The 23,878-nt window shown below is 34.6% G+C and overlaps 2 protein-coding genes across 5 annotated transcripts; one reads left to right on the forward strand and one right to left on the reverse strand.

The window, feature by feature from the left end:
• The first annotated feature begins 322 nt into the window (after positions 1 to 322).
• Positions 323 to 12,367, forward strand: LOC128677240 (senecionine N-oxygenase-like). Of its 4 annotated transcripts, XM_053757946.2 has the most exons (10): positions 323 to 458; positions 1,488 to 1,552; positions 1,633 to 1,770; positions 2,023 to 2,161; positions 2,312 to 2,483; positions 2,771 to 3,046; positions 3,245 to 3,408; positions 3,755 to 3,898; positions 4,458 to 6,678; positions 7,313 to 7,485. In XM_053757946.2, exons 1-9 carry the CDS (start codon positions 402 to 404, stop codon positions 4,668 to 4,670), a joined length of 1,368 nt encoding a protein of 455 aa, XP_053613921.1. In that variant the 5' UTR covers positions 323 to 401; the 3' UTR covers positions 4,671 to 6,678; positions 7,313 to 7,485. The 4 variants fall into 4 exon arrangements, with proteins under 4 accessions (XP_053613921.1, XP_053613917.1, XP_053613919.1 ...); XM_053757942.2 differs by lacking the exons at positions 323 to 458; positions 1,488 to 1,552; positions 1,633 to 1,770; ... (4 more) ...; positions 3,755 to 3,898; positions 7,313 to 7,485 and adding exons at positions 8,034 to 8,236; positions 9,144 to 9,282; positions 9,702 to 9,873; ... (2 more) ...; positions 11,255 to 11,398; positions 11,778 to 12,367 and having other exon boundaries at positions 6,389 to 6,678; XM_053757944.2 differs by lacking the exons at positions 323 to 458; positions 1,488 to 1,552; positions 1,633 to 1,770; ... (4 more) ...; positions 3,755 to 3,898; positions 4,458 to 6,678 and adding exons at positions 8,034 to 8,236; positions 9,144 to 9,282; positions 9,702 to 9,873; ... (2 more) ...; positions 11,255 to 11,398; positions 11,778 to 12,367.
• On the reverse strand, positions 12,105 to 23,531 carry LOC128677239 (senecionine N-oxygenase-like). Its single transcript, XM_053757945.2, has 8 exons — positions 23,353 to 23,531; positions 18,149 to 18,348; positions 16,333 to 16,471; positions 15,126 to 15,297; positions 14,426 to 14,698; positions 13,940 to 14,100; positions 13,548 to 13,691; positions 12,105 to 13,229 (listed from the first exon to the last, which is right to left on the reverse strand). Exons 1-8 carry the CDS (start codon positions 23,425 to 23,427, stop codon positions 13,017 to 13,019), a joined length of 1,377 nt encoding a protein of 458 aa, XP_053613920.1. The 5' UTR covers positions 23,428 to 23,531; the 3' UTR covers positions 12,105 to 13,016.
• Positions 23,532 to 23,878: the final 347 nt, after the last annotated feature.

Raw genomic sequence — 23,878 nt, forward strand, 5'->3', positions numbered from 1 at the left:
ATAGAAGTCCTTTAAGAACATTGATTTCAACAAACGTAAATATGTATCGATTGTCTTCAAATTGTCGTCATAGCATATCACTTATGGGTGGGTAGATTCCTTACGCAAACACTAACGCAATGACGTGACGTTTCTTTCTCATACAGGTACGATGTCCCTAGTACATTTTGAGATTTATGCAGATGCATATGTATACATAATTAATACTGCAAAAATATAGACAGAGTAGATGTCATTAATTATGTATAGTAATAATGTATGAGTCATTAACACGCTTTTATATATAGGTAAAGTTAAATATTCTAACAGTGTCAGCCCAGTATCGTGTTGGCCCCAGACTAATTAGAACGGTGTTCTAGTCGGTCCATCTAATTTACAAATTGGAGCTAATTATACCTGATATGATGTATCGTTTCATTTTCTTTTTAATTTACTATCAAGCACACATTTCTTTGGCGGTAAGTTCAATTTGGAAATATTGTTTATCGTGTACAGTCAAACACACGCCAAGTTATGCTGCATAGACTTTTATGTGGTTTTGCAAGGAATTTACCCAAATTTATCTGTGGTTGGCTGAACCCTTTGTTTTCATTGTTCCTTATCGCGCCGGTAGAGCTCTTCTGGAATAAGTCAGCCGTTGTAATTGATGCAATGATCTTTGTACATCATACTACATAGAATAAAACCAAGTCGCTTCCCGCTCTTTGTCCGTCTACTCGTATGTATGCTTAGATCTTCAAAACTGTGCCACGGATTTTGATGCGGATTTTTAAAATAGATAGTGTGATTGCAGAGAAAAGTTTACATGTATAATTTATTAGATAGACAGACATCGGGAAGCAACTTTGTTTTATCCTATGTAGTTATGATATATAAAGATATAAAGAATTTTTGTTAGGTTAGATCTAAAATTTATTCCGTTCGAGGAGTTTATTCTATGTCAATAACTGGTATTGGCACCAAAGAGGGATAAAAGAAATTGTTATGGGAATAGTTTCAAATTCAAAATTCAAAATCATGTCATTGGCTATAACTAACATGGGGTTTTTAGAAATCATACATTCCCAAATTGCTCATTAAGGAAAAATATCTTCTATATCAAATACTCAATGAGTATGACCACTACTAAATGTGTAATAAATTGTGGTAACCAATTTCCCCATAACATCAGGTAAAAATATGAAGGCAACGTATTAAGTACCTACATGTAAAATAATATTGTACAGCAGCGCACTTTTATATTTATTCTTAAGTAAAGTACCATCTTACGTAAATAATTAAAAGAAATAATTAGTCTGTATGTTTAGTCCACATATACAGACAGCCTGACAGACAACAAACGTTCCCGAGTTGATGCAGTTTGTTCCTCGAAACCACGACAATATAAAAATATAAAAAACTTTTAGTGATAATTATGTACCTCTTCAAGTAGTAAGTTGATACTTTTAGCACTTTAGAACCGTCAATAACTAAACGTAATTTTTTAGATACAAGAGCCCAATCCTCGAGTATGTGTTATTGGAGCTGGCATCTCCGGACTATCTGTAGCCAGGTAATTAAATGCATTCTTTTTTAGTTTTTTTTTTCTAGTCTATCTATATTAGGCCCGTAAAATGTTTCACTATCTTCCAGGTATCTAAAGGAAGCTGGAATCAACTTTACCGTTTTTGAAGCCACAAGATACGTCGGTGGTACGTGGCGATATGACCCTAGAGTGCGTGTCGATGAAAATGGTCTGCCGTTACATACAAGCATGTACAAAGATTTGAGGTAAGTGGGAAAATCCTTTAGTAGCCTATCTTTATAGTACATGTTCGCAAATTTTCGAAGGCTTTTAGCAACAAATAGTGTTGCGAAGTTCGCCGCTTGTGTCGTTCGTTTCATTAATTTACCTAATTACTCGTTCATTTCTTCTCCGTTGAACTTAATTTTTTTACCCGTCGTTTAACGTAGTTAGCAAATTAATTAATTTTTAACCTTTTTAACAATCAAAATTTATTTTTATACTGTATATTTTGGCAGAACGAATTTGCCAAAACCAACCATGGAGCTGCCCGGATTTCCCCTACCTGATGAAGCGCCATCATTTCCCAGTTGGGAGACTTACTACGAGTACCTGAAGTCCTATGCTAAACATTTTGATTTAGAGAAACACATCAAGGTAATCAAATCATTTCAATCTTAAACAAAATAAACTAATACTTACTGACGTGCAGATCTTAATGAAGCTGTGTTGTCCTGAAAGTATTTATTTCTTTATTAAAATATATTAGTAAAAATATATTCTCTAACATAAATATGCAAATTTTAGTTTTTACATCAAGTGGTATCGGTGAAGAGAGAAGAAAATTATTGGAGAATAAAACACAAACAAATTATCACAAGAGAAATATTTGAAGAAGAGTATGATTTTGTAGTAGTCGCTACAGGTCATCACAGCAAACCTAGAATGCCGTACATTAAAGGAGAATGGGATTTTAAAGGTAGTTATATAGTCATACCCTAGTATATGCTTATGTATTATAATATTATATAACAATTTCCATAACTAAATGGAGTATTTTCCTAAATTTAAGTTTACCTTATAATACCAAATATTTAAAATACATAGTTTAAATACGTTAAAGACAGATTTTAAAGTGTAAAAGATTATAAACTATGGAAATAATTTCTATAACGACAGTATATAAAATATTTCCACTAAAACATTTGACTAAAGAAGTCACATCATATACCCTTAACCTCCTAGAATTTCATAATGGGTTTTCAGGTACAATAATTCACAGCCACAGCTACAGAACCTCAGAGCCTTATAAATGCCGTCGAGTTTTGGTGATTGGCGGTGGACCGTCAGGCATGGAGATCGGGTTGGCTTTGACTGACGTCTGCAGCAAGGTGTTCCATAGCCACCACTCCAGGGTCAACTTCAGGACCCCATTCCCGAAGAACTATGTAAAGAAACCCGACGTGACGCAGCTGAATGAAACTGGAGCTTTCTTCGCAGATGGCAGCTTTGAGGAAATCGATGATATTATTTATTGCACTGGTAATTTATTTCTCAATTTCTAGTTACTCTTAGTATCGTAACTTACTCAAACATGCCAAAGCGATCCAATGTATTTATACGTATTTTTATGCGAATTTCTAAAGCGCCTGTTGCAATAGCTTGACGGTCAGATCAGGCCCAATTTAGCTAAAACGCGTGGCAAGAAATTTTTCCAATTTTATATTTTTCATGCGCCAGGATACGAATACTACTTCCCGTTTTTCGACCAGTCCAGCCAGCTCAGGATATCGAAGAGCAGCGTGACGCCTCTTCACCAAAACCTAGTGAACATCAACCAGCCCACAATGGTGATGATGGGATTGGTTATAAGAGCTTGCTTTGTCATCGCCCTGGATGCCCAGGTAAAGGGATATTTGTATTTCTTCATCTAATGAAGTATTAAATTTTCAATACATTATCATTATTATCGGCCGATTTGACTATACTGCTGGATGACTTGCGTTTCTTATATGATGGATAAAAAGACCATGATTTCCTCAAGGCACGTTGAACATGTGGCACCTGATTGGCAACAATAACATTCCCAAAGAGGTTTAAAGTCATGCATGTGGGCATTCGTAAATCACTACCGAACCGTCAAGATTGCGAGGTTATTTTTACGCTGACCCGGGTTTCACGACCTTGTTATCCTAATGTAAGAAACACGCGAGAAAAAGAGAGAGAAATATTATCGTGTATATTTTCCAGGCTAGGTATACAACAGCGCTTATCACCGGCAACTTCAGCCTGCCGTCACAAGAGCAGATGATGGAGGTGTGGCGGAGAAAGCACGACTTGCTCAGAGCCCAGCGGAGGCCCTTATCTCACATACATTCCTTAGGATGGGACGAGGTACGTACGGCATATATATGTACGCAAGAGACTGGCTACAATTAGGCCAGTCACAATTACCAATAAAATTGACACAACCAAATTTGGTTTTTCATCGCATCGCATCGCATCGCACTGCAGTAATCTGAACGTGTTCGTCCACTTTTACATAGCCCTAGAAATATGCTGAACCAGCATGTAAAACAGACCATACTGTTTCCAAAAAAAACTTTCGGTATTTATCATTTGTACGCGTCTTTATTTACTGCATCTTATAGTACCTATGTAATTTCTTCGTTCAAATAAAGAGTTTACAAACAAAAACTGTTTTCGTGCTCAGAATTTTCTAACTCAAACTACTTCGAATTGTAACTTTAATTGATTAAGTTTATTTATATTAACATTTAGTATTTTTTGTTCTCATTAAAGTATAATTAAACCGGTTTTTTACTCAACATTTGTGACGGCTTAAGTATGATTCATACTTACAACATACTTAAGCCCCATTTTTTTTTGTTTTTGACACATGGAAAATGTTATCTAATTTGACTTGATGGCTAAGTATCATATTCTCTATCAGGACGAATACTATGCAGAACTAACAAGAGAATCTGGCATAGAGAGAGTGCCACCAGTGATGTCTAAGATCCGCGCGAGCGACACCAGAGCAATCCTGGAGAACCTGCTCACCTACCGGCAGTACTCTTACAGAGTGCTGGACAGGGAGAACTTCTCCAGGACTTGGGAGGGCAGCAGAGGAGACGAGCCTAAACGGGAGAGCTGCATACCATAAATAAATCGAATCTATTTTTTAAGTCATTTTTACTCTTCTCATTTAATTTATTTATTGACATGCATTTAGGTATTATTTTATATAGTACTAGCGGTCAGTCCCGACTTCGCTCGAGTAAATACATAATAAATTATAACCTAAACCTTCCTTAGGAATCACACTATCTATCGGTGAAAACCGCATGAAAATCCGTGCAGTGGCTTTGAGTTTATCGGGCACAGATAGACAGACGTGGCGGAGAACTTTGTTTTGTATAAAAAAGGACTAAATATATATTTTTTAATGGCATGGGCTGCTATTTAGATAGAAATAGAACTAACGGATGAAGTATCAATTTATAATTGCTCAACATTACGTCAAAAATTGTATACTTTATCTAAATGTTGTCCATACTACAAGATCCTATTTGCGGTAGTTGAAATATTGTACTTACATATCCAGGAAACAGCGAGAAGTTAAATTACATCATTATTAAGTTACCTCTTTGATCACTGTACAATTTCATTACAATAGCCTTTATTGTAGAAATATTTATTTATTAAAGTTACTGCTATAATAACACATAAGTTCACTCGGGGTTGCTCTTCTCAGCGTGTGCTTGGCTTGCTCCAAATCTTTCCATACTTACCTATCTCTTGGCAGCCTGACCCATAATGTGTCAGGTGCCAGCAGCCTTTTTGAGATCATCTGGCCATCTCTTACGTATTATAAAAAGTATCTGACCATCTCTCACTGTATTATAAAAAGAACTTTTATTAAGTATGACGGGAGATTATGTCTTAATTCTGTCATGAATCATGTTATTATTGTAATCACAGACCATTTAGCCTGAGTCTGTGATTGTAATACATAATTTCTGTGTCTGTATGTACCTAAGTATTAGTGTAAAATAAATATATATAGCATTTTAAGTATGACCCATTAGGTTGACTGTTGATAATGCTTTTAGTCTTAAGTGTGCCTATTGTACTTTTACAAATTATGTGTTTGTGCAATAAATAAAATGTTGTTTATCAATTAATTATTGAAATTCATACTTTTTCATTATATAACTACATAATAATAATTTATTATGTAGTTATATAATGAAAAAGTATGAATTCGACGTTAATGAAGAATAAAAATTAAAAGGAACTTATTTAGCTGAACAATAATTTAATTACCTAACCATATTTGCAAATTCGACTTTATTGTCAGTGCGTTAGAGGCCACTTAGAGGCCCATACATAGGGTAGATGTAAATTTTTTGTTTTCATGAAATTTCGAAGGCCGTTATATAAATAATTAGAAACACCAGTGACAAATTACTGTAATAATGATAATAGCTACTTTCAACGTTATGATAAAAATAAATCACACAAGTTTGGACTCGTCTAAATGCTCCATCCATAGGTACTAAATGTTACTCTTATACTACGTAACGTCACGATTGAGATCTTAGCGATAAAAGCTATGTTTGTTCGACAGCTACCATTAATAAAAGTTGTTTCTGTTTTTTTTTTACGATGGTACTCAACCATCATTATTTTATATAATTGTATTATTTTTTAAATGAATCTTCCAACCAATATTAAATGTTCGTATAATGATTCAGCAGCATTGTTACAGTCTATTAATTATGATAATATAAATAATAAAATCTATATTTATAGAGCATATAGTTATATATTTTTTACAGTTTTCTGACATTGTCATCTACCCTATTTACTTGTCGCGGTCTCTCACGTACCTAGGTACATCTGCCTGTACTATACCGCACGTGTATTTATTTTGTGCCAGTGACATTCAATTCGTTCATTATCACATCATTAAGATCGTCTACGTAATTAAGTTGACCGATAAACTTGTTAAGTATAACATTTTGTCTAACTTGTGTCCATTATCAATCAAGTCTTTATGTAAACGTAACGGATAGTAAAGAGTAAAATTGGTGTTTATATTATATAAAATGATTCGTTTAATATTTATAATTTGTGCATATCAAGCAAGTTTATTGCTGGTAGCGACGGTAAGTTTTAATATACTTATTTTTCAGAGTTCTGTAGGCGAATGATAAAAACGGAACCCTAGTTTTGTCATGCATGTCTGTCCACTCGTGTGTCACTCTGTGAACCGCTATGATTTTTGTTCACACTAGTCAAACATTTTCTCTACGCCAATGCCATCTAAGGGAAAAACGATGAACTAGATAATAACCTTGTTTAAACGTAGCATAAAAGAGACGTTGCTTCTCGTGTAAACCAACACGGGTTCTTTTTTTCGTGTCGGCTACACGCAGCTTTTATTTACCGCAAAGAAAAACCAAAAATGTATGCCGAATCCGTCAAATTTCAGCGTACTGGTTTACCTATATACTCGTACAAAATAGTTCGTCAAAGAGGCATCAAAAATGCTTCAATATCGAGTCCCCGCCGATTTTCACGTCATTAAGTTAAAGCTAAAAAAGTTCTAAAAAAGTTTGAAATAATACATCGGTACATTACTTATCTATCTATATCAATAACATATACTTACATTTAACTTACTAAAATATTTACTATAATTCGTCAAAGAGAAAATAAAGTCATCGGATCACAAAATGCTTATTTGATGATAAGACGAGACTATCTATATTATCAATATACATTCAACATTTACTTTAGTATCCGCAAACGCACAAAGCAGAGCAGCCCTAGAATGTAGTGTATCGATTTTATTTTGTGAGGAAGAGTTGACAAGGTCAAACAAGTTTACGTCGTCCAAAGAAAAGGTGTGTTATTTTTGGCGAAGATCATTTTACCTATTGTTCTGCACATAGCAAGATTCGATAATAATGGTGAGACAAACCTTATTTTTAATTTTATATTTGCGCTAGTCATGATTTTTAGTAAAGCATCAGAGTTTTCAAATAAAACAACTACTACATTGCAGTTGATTTGTAGTTGCTACGTAAAACGTGTTGGTGTTCTAAACGAAGCAATCGGTTCTCTATCTACATCAAGGCCTTCACATTACAATGCCCCGTCTACATGTATTTGTTTATATAGGATGACTACCTATCACTATACTGCAAGAACTACGGAAAGATAAAGTTTATTATTCCGTGGCAAGAACCGACAACACGACAACACTTTCTGTCTCAATTTGTTTTGGAAGTGACAGTTCGTGAGCGTTTACGAAGAATGCTACAATTGAAATATAATTTGTTTATGCTTTAATTGACTACATAATTTATCTATATGTTATACTTATATAAACGAACAAGAATAAAAATAAACTCATGCATTTTGGAATAGTAAGTAGGTTGCATTTCTAATTTTGTTTTAAATCCCACAAGAACTGGGACGCAGCAGAAACAGATTTATCTTCGATTTTAATTTCCAGACAAAAATCTCGAATCCTCGAGTGTGCGTGATCGGCGCAGGTATAGCTGGCCTGACGTCTGCCAGATACCTGAAGGAGGCCGGAATCAACTTCACGGTCCTCGAGGCTACCAGATACGTGGGCGGCACCTGGCGATACGACCCCAGGGTAGATGTGGATGAAAATGGCCTTACTTTATTTACCAGCATGTATAAACATTTAAGGTAAATGTGGAGTGTTATTATCTGTCGCTTTCTCGCAAGACAGAGTTTAGTATAAGTGTATAGACGATATGCACGTATGACGCCAGGTGATCATAGCGCTCTCTGTCCAATTTAAGTATTATAAACGATTATACCATTCTTAATTTTTAAGTTATTCGAAAATGAATTGTACTGTCATATTTATTGATTAATTGTGTTCTAATTAAAATAATATAAAAAATAAAAACCAGTCAAATGCGAGTTACACTCGCATGAAGAGAGTTCCGTACAATGCCAAGTGTAATATTTTAATTAAATTATGGTATGTTTTCTCTGACTGAATGTGAATTTTGAATATACTATATTTTTTTTAATTTATTTATGGGTCTGAGTCCTGAAATAAAGATATTTTATTTATACATTTGAAATCCTCAAAATAAAGAAGCTACTACTAGCGCTATCTATCTTGTGAACTATTTTCCGTAAAAACGATTATATTAAGTTTACCACTGTTTTTTTAATAGAATTCTTATATGGTTTTCTGTAATTTACAAGCAATACTACCCATATTTTATTTACTTATTCAAAATTTTTAGCTCTGTAGATTCAAGATCATGGGGAGACGGTCATAGTCATAACGACCCCTTTCAATTTAATATATGACACAATAAGGTTTACAAAACTTTATTTTTTTATATTCTAATTTACCCCCCTAAAATTAATTAGAAAAATAGATCTATTAACTCTCCACATCTGTATTTGGGTCATAGGATTACACCATATTACCATATTTCATCTGATTCAGTCCAATAGATTTGAAACTACAATAAATTACACCAGACTCCATGGAAGTAATAAGTACTTCCGTCTATACTCGAAGATTTGTATTTTTTTTCTTTCATTTGAGTACGTATTAATTTGGTTCCAGGACAAATTTGCCGAAGCCCGCAATGGAGATGCCAGGGTATCCGTTGCCTGCCGAGATGCCTTCATATCCCACTTGGGAGCAATTTTACAAATACCTGCAGTCTTACTCAAAGCACTTTGACTTGGAAAAACATATAAAGGTACGTAATTAAAGAAGTCATCTTGTCACGTTGTCGTTATAAACGCAATAAACTAAAAACTACAGGATAAAATTGGGATAAAAATTCATCCTGTAGTGAGTTTATTGCGTTCATACAGACTGCTAAGTACATAAATAAATAATACAATTAGATTTGTTCGATCACGAAGGAAGAGATACCAACTGACAACTGAAGCGGTGGTAGCCCAGTGATTAAAACCCTCGCCTGCGCACCATTTGCTGACCCAAATTAGCAATTTCATCATTGACAGCCTTTTTTCCCACTACTGGGAATTGAACGCCATCCTTCTCGGTCTAATACCTTATGATATTGTTTCGACCCGTAACTTTTCTTATGCCATCGACCCATCTTGCTTTCAGATAAACTATAAATGTATAATGAACTAATTTAATTTTCAGTTCCTGCACCATGTTATATCTGTAAAAAGAGATGAAAACGTTTGGAGGGTGAAACACAAGCAGGTGGTCACAAAAGAAGAATACGAAGAAGAGTATGATTTTGTAGTTGTTGGAACAGGACACTACAGTAAACCACACATGCCAAGTATACCTGGAGAAGAGAAGTTCAAAGGTAGGTGAGGCATAGTAATCCATACTTCTAAACTAATATTATAAAGAGAAAAGATGCATATTTTTGTTTTTTGTTTGTAATGAATAAACTCAGAAACATCTTGACCGATTTTAGTGAAATTTGGCACAGAGAAATAGATGAATAACATTTCTTATTATGGCTTTACCCGAGCGAAGCCAGGACAGTCGTCTAGTATAACACATTACAAACAAACAGGTTAAAAGCCTATTTTTGGAAATAATAATGAGATGAATAAATTGTCTATCCGGGACAGTGCTCTTGACCACTAAGCTATCGAGACCATGCCAGTGCGGCTGAATTAATTCATCTCTTTACGACACGCCGACGTTAAAAACCTAATACGATAGAACAATCCTAATTGTATTGTTATATAAATATGAAATGTTACATTGCTTATAGAGCTACTTTCTTATATTTCAGGAACAATCATCCATAGTCACAACTATAGACTTCCAGATCCGTTCAAAAACCGTCGAATACTGTTCATCGGCGCCGGGCCATCAGGCATGGACATCAGTTTGGACGTGGCTGAAGTCGCCACCAGGGTGGTCCATAGCCACCACTCCATTGCCAACTTCAAGACACCCTTCCCGGAGAACTATGTGAGGAAACCTGACGTCAGAGAACTGAATGAGACGGGAGTCACCTTCGTTGATGATACTTTTGAGGAAATCGACGATATTGTTTATTGCACTGGTGAGGTATTTAAAATAGCTAAAATAGGTTTTAAGTTCTAAATTGAATAACGAAATAATAGTTCTTGGATGATGTACTAACAAAGTCTATAAATTACCACTCCATATCCAACCGTTAAGGTCGTTGACTAAGGTATCTACAGGATAGAAACAAGAACAGAACTCTTAAAGAGGTTTGATATCAGGCAAGCGACTATAACGTTTATTTTAGAAGTAATTTTTGAGAGGTGCGAGAAAAAATGTATTTGTCCCGAAACCACGTTCTCGCCCGTATAAGTAAATCCCCTCTAAAACTTATTGACAAACCTTTGCAGGATACGAATACCATTACCCGTTCCTCGATGAGTCCAGCGGACTCACGTTTGCCCCCCACAGCGTGGTCCCTTTGTACAAGTACCTGGTGAACGTCAACCAGCCGACCATGGTGATAATGGGTCTGGTCGTCAGGGCCTGCCTCGTCATTGCTATCGATGCTCAGGTGAAGTCTTCCTGTTAAATATATATCTGGCTTACCGACTATTATCGATTTCATTTGATATCTTTTGGGGCTTGAATAAAATCTGCCACTAGTGTTAGCCATAATACGGTCGATAAGAAAAGCAGGCTGCAGAAGATAGTTTTACCTAATTATATTGTTATTGTCTAGGGTTATTGTCCTTTTCTAGGCTAGGTATACAACGGCACTAGTCAAAGGGAATTTCAGTCAACCCTCACGTGACGAGATGATGGCAGAATGGCAAAACAGATACGACTCTCTGAAGAGCCAGGGTAGACCGCTGTCCCACATACATTTATTGGACAAAAAGGAGGTTTGAAAACTTCTCTTAATGCAACTAATATTATTCAGGATTTTCTCTCTGACCATCTAGCCAATGGTTGTGCAGAATGGATCGTTAGGTGAGGGTTAAATTTTCCAAGCCGACCATGATGTTCACTTAAAACCTTACAACACCTATGTCATAATTAGATCGTAGGTTTATCACTACAAGCATAGTTCCTATCTTAAATATTTTATGGTACGGTACTTTATACATAGCTTTATAGAATTACCATCCGTGTGTAACATTTTCACTCCAACTAATCCTGATATTATTTTTTTATCATTCTTCATCTTACGGAATTTTTATTACAATTTATCAGAATTTTCCCCTCCTTGGGTTCCCTCCATTACTGATTTATTCCTTACAGGATGAATACTACGCTGATTTGACGAAGGAGTCAGGTATAGAGAGAGTGCCGCCAGTGATGTTCAAGATACGTACCCACGACGCTAAAAGCAAACTTGAAAACTTGCTGATCTACAGGAATTACTCGTACGAAGTTTTAGATAGTGAGAACTTCACCGTCAGTTTAGAGAAGTCCCGTAATAAAACAGAGGTGACGGCGAAGGAAGCAACGATGTGGAGTTAATTGAGTCTCATAGTAGTCCTTTGCCAGTGCTCGTGAAAGAAGGGAGCTCTTTGATCAAATAATTACTTAAAGATCGAACTTTCCGTGAGTAACTAATTAATACAATTTTTGTACAAAAAAATATTTTTTGCCAAAAACTTTTATTGTCGTCAGAGAGATGGCATTTAACGCTTGATAAAAGATAATAAAAGTCATGCCCATGCTGTAAACTATTGACAGGTTCCCTCGTTGGGAGCCGAAACTAAATAAGAGCTTGTAATAAAGATACATTTTGCGTCAGTGTCTTCCGAATGTCTTCCATTCAACGAAAATAAAATTCCTATGTATATTTATTAAAAGAACTGTAAATAAAAACAGTGCTAACAAGATGCCTTGTTATATTTTTAACTTAATACACAAATGGTAACTATTGTTCTCTTTTTTAAGAGACTAAATGCTAAGTGTCCACTTAAACTTACTAATTACATACAAAAATTAAAAAAGAGAGAGGCAAAGTCATTTTATGCAATACGGCAAAATATGCATAATACATAGTACAGTGAAAGAGTAAATTTATCATATAACAATTGTGTCTTACATAAATAAGAAAATTCAAAAAAGTCGATTAAGTATCAATATTGAATATAGTGATAAATAGTCACAATGTAGTTTGAAAACGAAGCAGATATAAATGCTATCACAAAATGAGCACGCACGTCGTTATGTTATGTTTTTGCTCATACTTATTTAGAAATGGATTGTACACACTGTTCCATATGGAAAACCTAAGTGTTTATACAAATATAAGTAGACACACTTAAAATTTACCTAAGACCTAGTCAATGACATGGCTAATATCACATTTACGTATTATTTAGTAAAATATTTTAAGAACGCACGTACGTATTGTAGGCTTATGCAAATTTATACAATATAGACAAAAAAAAAGGTACAGCTTCTCCACTTTCTTTCTTCCATCTTGTTTTCAGTGTTATATTTATTTGCAACTTATCACAAAAATAGGTACCGAATTTATATTTATATTTCTAAATCATCAATAGGGCAAGGGAATCCCTCTCGTTTGTTGTACCACCTCCTATAACGATTATCGTCAATCAGCTCATAGTCGTAGTCTCTGTAATTTAGGAGGTCTTCTAGACGATTCTTGGCGTTGAAATCCCTTATGTCTGTTATAACTGGAGGAGTTCTCACGACGCCTGCTTCCGCAGTCATGTTGCCGAAATAGTTGTCCTGAAATAAAAATGTGAAGAAAGAAATCAGGTACTTTACGGAAATTAAAAGAGCTAATAAGACATCAAGCGTGGTGATAATAAATTATTCCAGGTTGGCGTAGTTAACAATGTTAGTCGATAGGTAGATAAATTCATAATGGCACTATTAAGAAGAGATAGTTTTGACCAAATTTTTGACTACCTAATATGAATGCCTAATATTTGTACGCTTTGTTATTTATAAGGTAAAATGCATGCATTAATTTTATCTTGGCGTATCTAATTGTATTGTTATATTCTGACAAATAAATTATCTGAAATTTTGTATTAGGATTACCATTTGCGAGCCAATAACATTGACATCGACGATCTTCAAGCCCTGCGCCTGCAGCGAGTACACATGGTCTAACCATGTTTTCAACATGGACTCCTGGTTGGGAAGCTGGAATTTAGCAGATGCCAAGGCAGCTGCGTATTCCGCCTGAATAATGGAAAATAGACATAATAATGAATACATATTTATAGAAGAAAAAGTAGCGGGCCTTAGGCTCCGGCACAGAAGCAACTGGGATATCGCTCATATGTGAGAGACAGAGGTGGATGAATGAAACGCCGACTTGCCTTTTTTGTAAACAATTAAAATATTATTCTAAACTGAAAGCTGAAAACGGTGACAACATTATTTTGTACGTGCCACTCAATACTGTAAATTATTGTCAAAATACTGACTTGTACTTCCATGACTTTGTTGATTACCCTCTTCGACTTTCCGACGAAGGTCATTGAAGGGTGTCTGATGTTAACGGTGTGCTGATATAATGGCAACACATATTTGCCTGTGGTGGTCACCCCAGTGCTCTGGTCCAAGAATGGGTGTTCAAAATCATAACCTGCAAAACGGTATCCTTTTAGGTACACGTTTATTGGTGGTTAGGTGACTTGATTCAGTCGCATTATTGTAATACTAAACAATAAAGTGTTATCAAGATACCAAAATACTGAATTAAAGATAAATTATTTTGATTAGATCGCACGCAAAAACTTTGATTAAAAAAAACTATATTTTTTGTAAATTAAACTTCTGATAAAATTATAAAGATGATTAGTTCTGTATTAGTAAATAGCTCTTTGCTATTGAGGAGAAATAAGTTAGTTCGTGACCAATGAGGTGATGATATTGCGTGACCGAAGATTTGGTATATCAAAAGTGCCTACCTGTGCAAAATATAACATCATCGATGTCTTCATATGTTCCATCTTGGAAGAAGACCCCATTTTCTGTGAACTCTCTAATATCGGGCTTCTTAACATAAGTAGTGGAGAAGTCGGGTTGGTTGTACTGCAAATGATGGCTGTGCACCAGTTTGGCGGTGATGTTGGATAGCTGCGTGGCGAGGTCCAAGCCCGAAGCCCCGGCGCCGACCAGCAGCACTCGCCGGTTCGCGTACGGTTCTGGCTCTTTGTAATCGTGACTGTGGATTATGTTGCCTGAAAACATAAAAAGAAAATCGTGAGAAAGTATTTGAAAAAAAAATTATACCTAGTTTAAATGTACTTTGGTATTTTATTTTAAAAGTTGGTATGGTGATAGTAGGCATCGTGCTACTAAATCTTTTTAGTTAGGTAAGTACATTATTTTATTTATTTTTTATGTTTCAAACACAGTTAAACGGTTCATTGATTGAAATCATAGAACAGAACACCAATAGGTAAGAAAAAAAAGGTAATTTCATGAACTAATGGATTTTGAAGTACAAATTCTATTTTCAACAAAAGAACATAATTATCATTGTACCATTTTTCGCCTTACATCAAGATCAAAGATATTTACAGACTCATCCAGTTGAATCTGAAAGCTTAGCATTAGAGAACCAGCTCCGAAAGAGATTTTAACATCTATGCAAAGGAACTTCACCTTTGAACAGATTCTGCCCTTGAAACTTGGGGAAGGAAGGGAAGCGGTACTCCCCGCTGGCCACCACGAGAAAGTCGCACTGCTCCGTGTCGTCGCTCTTGGTGTCCGTCTTCATGTAGGTCACGTTCCAGCGGTCGCCGGCCCATTTCACTGAGGTCACGAAGCTTCGCAGCTGAAAATAGTTTTTAGTCTACATCTCTCACACATCTTCACTTGTTTGCATTGTCTAGGGGCGGGACTACACGCCACAGAACCAACCCAGCATTCATCGTATTTATAATGGCTGATGAATATAATAAAATGCAACGTGATGCCTAGCTTAGTAATAACTTCCTAAGAAGATAACTTAATAAGGCATAAAACTGAATATGGTCATGGTTCACGACTTCACATGGAAAACAATAACATTATTACTGGATTTCTCACACAATCTAATGCATCGCTAATTTTAACAAGGCAAACTGCATTGAGTCAGATATAGATTTTATAGACAACTATAAAACAGTGTGCAATCATCTCGATATCCGTATGTTAACACTTTATTAATTTGACGCGATATAACAAGGTTCTACTATAGCATTTAACAATTTGCTTTTGGACCTTATAACCAAATTATATTCACAGCACGGGCGGGAGTCATTGAAAAAAAATGCCTAAAATTAATGTATAAATTAAAGAATCAAATTTATGGCGTCGTGTCATGTACCTTCCTATTAATTCCTCTCAACGTTGTTATTCTAAAATTCTCCTACTTTTATCAGTCAAAAGGAAATAATATCAATAGAACATTTTTTATTCAATTTAAAAATATATATATATTTCAGACAAAACTCCAGACCAGTATTCCCAAAACTGGCCTTATTTAATTATCTTCAATTAATAATTTTATTTATTTGGAGGTCTGAATGCCACGTATATCTGTGCGTCCATCCTCTCCTCTATGAGATGCAGGACTCTGGAGCCTCTCTCATCCGCCATCATTTGTCATCAGAATATTATCTACGCTTCTACGAAGTGTTTTTGTGAAGAGAACATTTCATACATAATCAATCGATTTCCAAAACTTTGTCACCAGTTAGGTCACATAATATTGATATATTGCATAATATTGATACGGGCTACATCATTTCTGAGTGACATATGTACTTTGATATTGCCACATAAGCTAAGCCCCAGCTAGACAAAGATCTTATGCTCTCCATCTTACCTGAATATTCTTCATGAGATCAAACTTGTTGGCGAAGAGTTTCAAGTACCTGTAGAAACATACACCCGAAGGATATGACGGGGTGCCTTCTGGGAATGGAAACCCGTTGTACTCCATAGTTTGTCGCGGTGTATTGGTCCTGGATGTAAAAATTACAGTACACTAATGAGGAGAAAAATTAATAAGAAAGTAATAAAAGATGTATTTTATAAAATTCGGTAAACATTTCGAGGTATAACTTTCATTATAATTAATTATATTTGTAGTGAGATGAGAACTTAAAATTTCGACTACTTAGACTTAATATTCCATACTAACTACAGCTGATCCTGTACGTGTTACGGGAGAGGAATAAATAAATCATTATATATACGAGACGACTGTAAGAGCGGGTTATGTGTATCGTATTCATTCAAATTTTAACATTTTTAATAATGATGTAAATTCGTCCTCCTAATTTTTAATATATGTATAAGACTTATATTTGTTAATTGACGTCCTTGGAGAAAAGGCTGCGGTGAAGTTTGTTGCGCCGCTTCTTCTTCACCTACGCTTTGGAAGCAATAGACTTAGTTTAAGTAATTTTTTTGACTTCAATAAGTGGTGTATATCATACTAAATTGAATAAAGAATTTTGAATTTGAATTTGAATCGCGTGTATACTTTTTCTATATATTATGTTCCTTTGGATCTATATCCTGCTGTACATCGCCTACCTGCTGTGGAGTGTCTTCAAAAATGATGAAATTGTTTTGATATTTATTATCAGTCTTTAGGTAATTAACCGTTTTTTGAAATCGTGGAAATTTCTGCTCATTAGTAGAAATATTTATTTGTTTTGAGCATCATTTTGGTGTCACCGGTAAAACCAAATGGAATTATCCGTCGTAACAAATTATGATGACCAACATATGAATTAAATGGGAAATAATTGTATCTTTTATGAGCCCTATACGAGATAATATATATCTCGACGATAAACCGGAATATAACTCGTCGGTCTGCGCCTTACAGTTATTTCATAATGAGAGAGGCTTGCCTTTCGACTTTTTAATTGCTTACGTAACATCCGTAAAGCAGAAATATATGTTTATACACGGAATCACATTAGCAAGCAATCTGCTATGTATATTATCATAATATTTTTTATAATTATAAGTAGGTCAAACAATAAAAGTCAAGATAGTTTAATAAAAAACATAATACTTAATCATATTCGTAAAGTCATTACTATTTTATGAAAATGTTTAAATAACATTTTTGATAAAATATTATGTCTTCTCATGTTAAATATCTAGTTATGTAACATATATGTAGTTTATATGTTTACTTTAAAAGATAGGTTAAAAAGATAGGTTATTGAGCTCATTGTGTATTGAGACAAAAAATCGTTCATTAATGCTGATCTACTTATAGTGCTTCGATTTGTAGTTAGCCACACCACATGTTTACTTAACTTCTGTAAAAATAAAGTGTTGCCATACCAATAAAACCCACTAATTAACTGTATATCGTATTATAACAAATAGAAATGATTTGGTAGTCCAAAAGGAAAACTGGAAAACCGTGAGCCAATTTCAGAATCCAACCCAGCAACTCTTTCTGTCATCGTCATGTGTTCACAGTTTGTTATAGTGAGATTAGAATATTATTTAGAATATTTGGCTATTATTTTACGACTAGCTTGACGTCAACTATCTTTGGAAATACTATTGTTGCCTATCAACTATTATGGCTACGTATCCCTTAGTCGCCACTCCCCAACACTCCCGTAGAGTGGTCCTACTCTAAGCACCACACGCCATAGAATCCGTACCTCAAGTATTTATACTGGCTTGTAAACAGCGGCAACCCATCCTCGTCCGTCCCGACGTGGGGGTCAAACCGCCAGGTGCCGCCAATGTGTCTGGTGGCTTCGAACACGGTGTAATTGACCCCATACTGCTGGAGGTACCGGGCTACGGCCAATCCAGAGTAACCTGCGCCGATCACGCAAGCCCTGCTTACTGGCTTGCCCTGGAGAAAACGCAAAAATAATATAAAATTATCTTTCTATTGTCAGGTGTGTAGCATTCGGGGTGGTGACGCCGCCAAGCCGGGATTCGGCAGGGTATAAAATACTTAAATCATATTTAATTTTCAAGATTTTAGTATGGTTTTACAACCTGGCTAACATAGTGTTTATTAGCAAAGCTATAGTTTCGTATCAACTGCCATGGCTGGATAGATTTAATCGCCCGTACGACGTTTATTGGAAGACAAAACCAGGAACCAAAAAAAACGTAGGTATCTGTCCCATAAATATATGAACATTCGAATGTAATATTCTTATATCTGTGATGTGTCCTCAAAGGTGACCGTATCGAAATATTACTCATCATGTATAATAAAAAAGTAAATGTAAAAAATGTTTTATCTATTTATTGAGTATTTTTAAGATATCGTTGTTAGAGACAGACTTATGAATAAAAACGAATCATATTCTTTCAATCATATCTTTAAATAGACTTCATTTTTCTTTTTTGTTATTTTGACTTTTGAACTGGTTTACCTATAATGAAGCAAGTCAATAGTTTAGTTACATAACCACAGGCCGTCTATGTTAAAACCATCGTTCGTACGAGCGCGTGCTCTGCGCCATCCTGACCATTTAACCCCAATTTCTCTTTACATAATATTTGTGATTATTTGACGAAACAAATAAAGACACGACATAACAGTATTTTCTCATTAGCTCCAAACCCTTACTTTTGCCTCCAAATGACAGTTATTTTTAAACTTTCGTGGTTTTTTTAAACCCGTCTGAATACTTATGTAGGTTATTAACAAGGCAATAGAATACCAAAATCCTATATTGTACAAGTAATAAGTATAGTTATAAAATATACTTACCTAAAAATATTCATATTTAACCTCAGCAAAGTACGTTATTAGGTATCATTTTTTTAAGTAAGTACGTTATTAGGAATCATTTTATAAAATAGCTTTTTTATTAATCTAACTCAAATAGACAGCCAACCAAATAAATAATATGTGTCTACATAACATTATTTTATTTGTATAGGTACTATATTTGTATACTTGAAGATATTTGACTCAAAATGTGACAGGGGCGTGGTTTCAAATTGTTATTCACAAAAGCAAATAACAATACAATACTTATGTCGTGTAAGAACTTAATAATTTAATCTTGCAATAAGCACAAAAACACATCCCGCTACCAAATATAGACATGACGCGAATCTTTCAATAAAATGTATGAATTTTTACTTATTGCTTTGGTATATGGTTACCGAATTGAGGCCAATGTTTTCCTCAAACCATGTGCACATATATATGTAGTGTATAGCATAATCTGCATATAAATTGCATATATGTGCGTTGCATCAATGCACGGCCTATGAAACTGATCCCAAACTTTGACAAAATGTAATAAACTATGGTTTTTGTGGTTGTTTGGTGGTAGGATAATACAAAAGTTTATTTTGTAGTGTAGGTACTTAATGTCCACATCATATAACTTAATAAGAGAGCGGGTTAGCCTTGTAAACTGGAAGCAAGATAAACTTAGAGGTATAATATGCAAATGCTTTGGCGGGAGACGGCTCACTTTGAATACCATGCTATAATTTAGTTGTAGATTACAATTTTGATCAATAAGAAACTATTTGACAGATATTTACGATTGGATCTGGATTTTCGAAAATTCGTAATGAATTCTCATTTGTTCTCATCATGAAATCTCGAAAACTATAAAGCCAATAAAAATAAAATTTTGCTGGGAAGTAGATTGTGAATAGTAGAAAATAAAGTAATTTTTGAAGGCAAACTAACGCGGGCCAGTTAGCTATTCATGTATCTACTCTAAAGTGGCTGAAGGACTCAATTTCTCTACATACTGATATGATATTCCTTCCTGTGAATCAATTAAAAATTAAAGTTTAATTTTATTGAATTGCCTATAATTTATTGTAATTAATTATTATTAGAACCAGACATTATTTTCCATTTTATGTGTCCTATATATTGACGTACTTAATTGTGGATTTGCCACGCTTGAGAAGGTGTGATAATTAACAAAACAAAATGTAGGTATATTGTGCATGTAATTATCTAAAGTTAAATCGCCATTAGCAAGTCCATATTAGCGTGAGAAATCGAATTCTTAGATCAGTGGATCAAGGCCAATCAGAAATTATCAGTGTTATCACTTTATACCTATAGGTACCTGTCCAATTTACGATCGTTCCTAGTAAGTTTTTAGTTATTTTAGTATCATCTGTAAGTTTATTGCACAGGCCGAGAAACAACCACAAAGTACGGGCAGTAGATGATAATTAGTTAGTATTTATACTTAGATACCCTGTAGGAAGTGTAAAAAATATTAGGGTGGGAAACCCTTGCTACATGGCTCGATGTCCTGCGAAAGATTGAGACATGATGACTGTGAAAATAGAAGAAATATATAATTTTATTTATGGTGAAAATATATCCCGCCGATTTGTAGTTTGTTCGTGTCGTTGTTTCTTACAATGGTTGAATAATGTATGCTGATAGCGTAATCTATTACATTATCTGTAGAAAGTGTTAAGTGGTTTACATTAAAGGTAATTAACATAAACTTAATGTTACGTTTGACTACCTAGTATGTTGTTAAGAATGAGTTGTCCAACTTAGTGATTCACTGATTTATTTATAAATAATAGATATAAAAATGTGTACTTACTAAAACAAACCAAAACCACCAAACCACAGGTAAATAGAAAATCCGAATAGTCAACGCCGTTGCTAGGCAAAGATAAGTGCGGTGTGACTAAAATTAAATAATTGAATTGTTGCTAGCCTATAGGTAAGTATTAATTCAAAAATAGGCAACTAAATTCAGACGAACCTATAACAACATTTTTTTGTAAAAGAATTTATCTATTTACATAATTTTGATCATAATTAATAAAATAAGTTTGAAATTTATGCAGATCTATAAAAGATAATACGAAGCACAGTATGGAGACAATTATCGCATTAACTTATATTACTTCCATATAGGTTCCATAGGTTTATCGCTACTTATTTGTTACAAATCGCAATAATAAAAGTGTAAAAAATACAGGACATAAAAAATATGTTTGAATTTACCCGCAAATCGAATTTGACAAGAAAACTGTCGTGCATGTAATGCATACGAGCGAGGTAATGAAAATCTGCCTCCACCTGATTTTTCAAGCAGAAAGGTCATGGACTTTTGTATGAAATGAAAATTAATATGGATTTAATTGTGGGAAAATGTCCACAGTACCATAGACAAGACCTTGGCATCATTTGATGCTGTAATTTTGATGATCATATGTTTATGGACAATGCTTATCATAATGATTTAGTTAGCCCTGCTTTTATTAAATAAAGCTAGGTCCGATAAATTTGGACTGTTACTCTTAGTGTAACATTTGATCCTAAACATGTCTGTTGGTTAACTTGAATGGTTCGTAGTAACCCACAAACATGGAGAGATATTATGCAGGTTGCACCAACCGGTTGCGAAACTCCCCCACTTCGGATTAACTATATTACATTCTTGTAAGTAGGGATGTTACTCCTAGATCACATTATATCTTTTTGAAATTGAATAAACAAAATGCTACTCAAATATATGTTTCTTTTTTGAATGGATTTGTACTTTGACGCATGTAGCCAGCCACAATTTTATACAAAAAGCGCATGCGCACGCGTTATACCTACTCAGTCGGTAGGTATGTGACAATAATTTTATTTGAAACTAACGGCATGTCCCGGCTTCTCTCTAATAAAATCGTAATAAATTATATACCTAAACCTTCCTCAGGAATCCATTGAGTAATTTTAAAGATCTAAGCATATATAGGAAGGAACAGACAGCGGGAAGCGACTTTGTTTTAGGTATGTAGTGATAATAGTGATGTCAAAGAAAGTGCTAAAGGAAATCATCTAATCATCAAAGCAGAATTTAATTAAGTACTTACATAGCTACTTTTCCTGGAAAAAAAACTTAGATAATTAGTAACTAAATTGATAGTGACCTGTTCTACAGTTTCGATTTTAATTTACGTTAATAATAAATGTAATTCGTATTTTTACTTCCTTAAGAATACTATAAAAGGCTTTATTTATCTGGTAATACTGTAAGAGGCTTTATTTATCAATAATTCAGTGCTTATTTATACCATTTACCTACACCTAGGCGTAGACGTATTTGCACTATCAGTGTTTCTATATCAGACGTTGATCTTACGTAGGTATAATATATATATATATATATATAAAGTAATATTGGTAACTAGCTTTTGACCGCGGCTTAGCCCGCGTAAATTTCCTTTGGGAACAGTTAATTTTCTTTTTCTATGTCCTTCTCCATACTTCAAACTACATGTATGCAAAATTTCAAGAAGATTGGTTGAGTAGATAGAGCGTGAAGAGGTAACAAACAAACTTACTTTCCCATTTATAGTTACTAATTAGGACTAGAGGCCTCGCTTGGATAAAACCATAATAATTTATAAAAACTTTTGTCAGGAATCACACTACTTATCTACCTATTGGTGAAAATCCGTCCGGCATACGCAATGTTTTACAATAGTAAGACTTATCTATAGGTCTTGGCTGGCTTACGAAGAAACCAGGAAAACGCTCAAATAATAGAGACAGATAGATATAATATATATATATTGGTAATAACCCTATTCTAACCACAGAACGAATTTTATTGGTTTTCTCACAATATGTCTAATAAAAACTGCACAATATAAAGTGATGATGATTTGGACATCTATCAAGTTATATTTTAAAATGTACCTACTTGTATAAAGGACATAGTTCTGAAAGGTTTTTAAAATAAATTCGATTGTCATTTTTTTAAATTATGGTACTTGTTAATTTTATATCCTAAATTAGGTGTACTTAGGTATGCATAAGCATACTTTGTAAGGTATGCTTATACATACCTAGGTATACCTACCAAAAAAAATTGGACATTTAAAATTTACGTACCACAGTCAACACATCGGTGACTTCCAGAGTCAATAAACAAAACACTGTTGCACACGATAACAAAGTTCTGGCCATTATTTTTTAAACGATTTATCTTTTAAATCTTTTTGGTATATGCAGCCAACCGCGGGAGCCGCTTACTTAAACTGGCGGCAAAGATTGAGTGACCAAGCTAAGTGTAGCCTGGGAGGTGGTAGCAGGACCTGCTTGGTGACCTTGACCGTCAAGGCTCACTGACTTACATATTCGCATCGTATCTCCAATGTATCAATGGAAAAAAATGCTGCCCTTTTTGCGCAAATAGTTACGTTGTTTTTGTCTTGCTGCCTTGCAGCCATAATCCGTCATGTGTACTTCTATTGTGTACTTCCCGATCTCAACTTGTTACCTTGATTGTTGTTAAATTGATTTTGTTGTCGTTAAAAAATATATTCAGAGACAAACAATATATTTTCTTGCCCTTACCAAATCTCGTTTTAAATGGAGATGGAGTTGGGGCGTTGCCGGCGTGCCGCCGCGCGGCGCA

Source organism: Plodia interpunctella, chromosome 17, assembly GCF_027563975.2.
Source record: "Plodia interpunctella isolate USDA-ARS_2022_Savannah chromosome 17, ilPloInte3.2, whole genome shotgun sequence".
Classification (NCBI taxonomy): Eukaryota; Metazoa; Arthropoda; class Insecta; order Lepidoptera; family Pyralidae; genus Plodia; species Plodia interpunctella.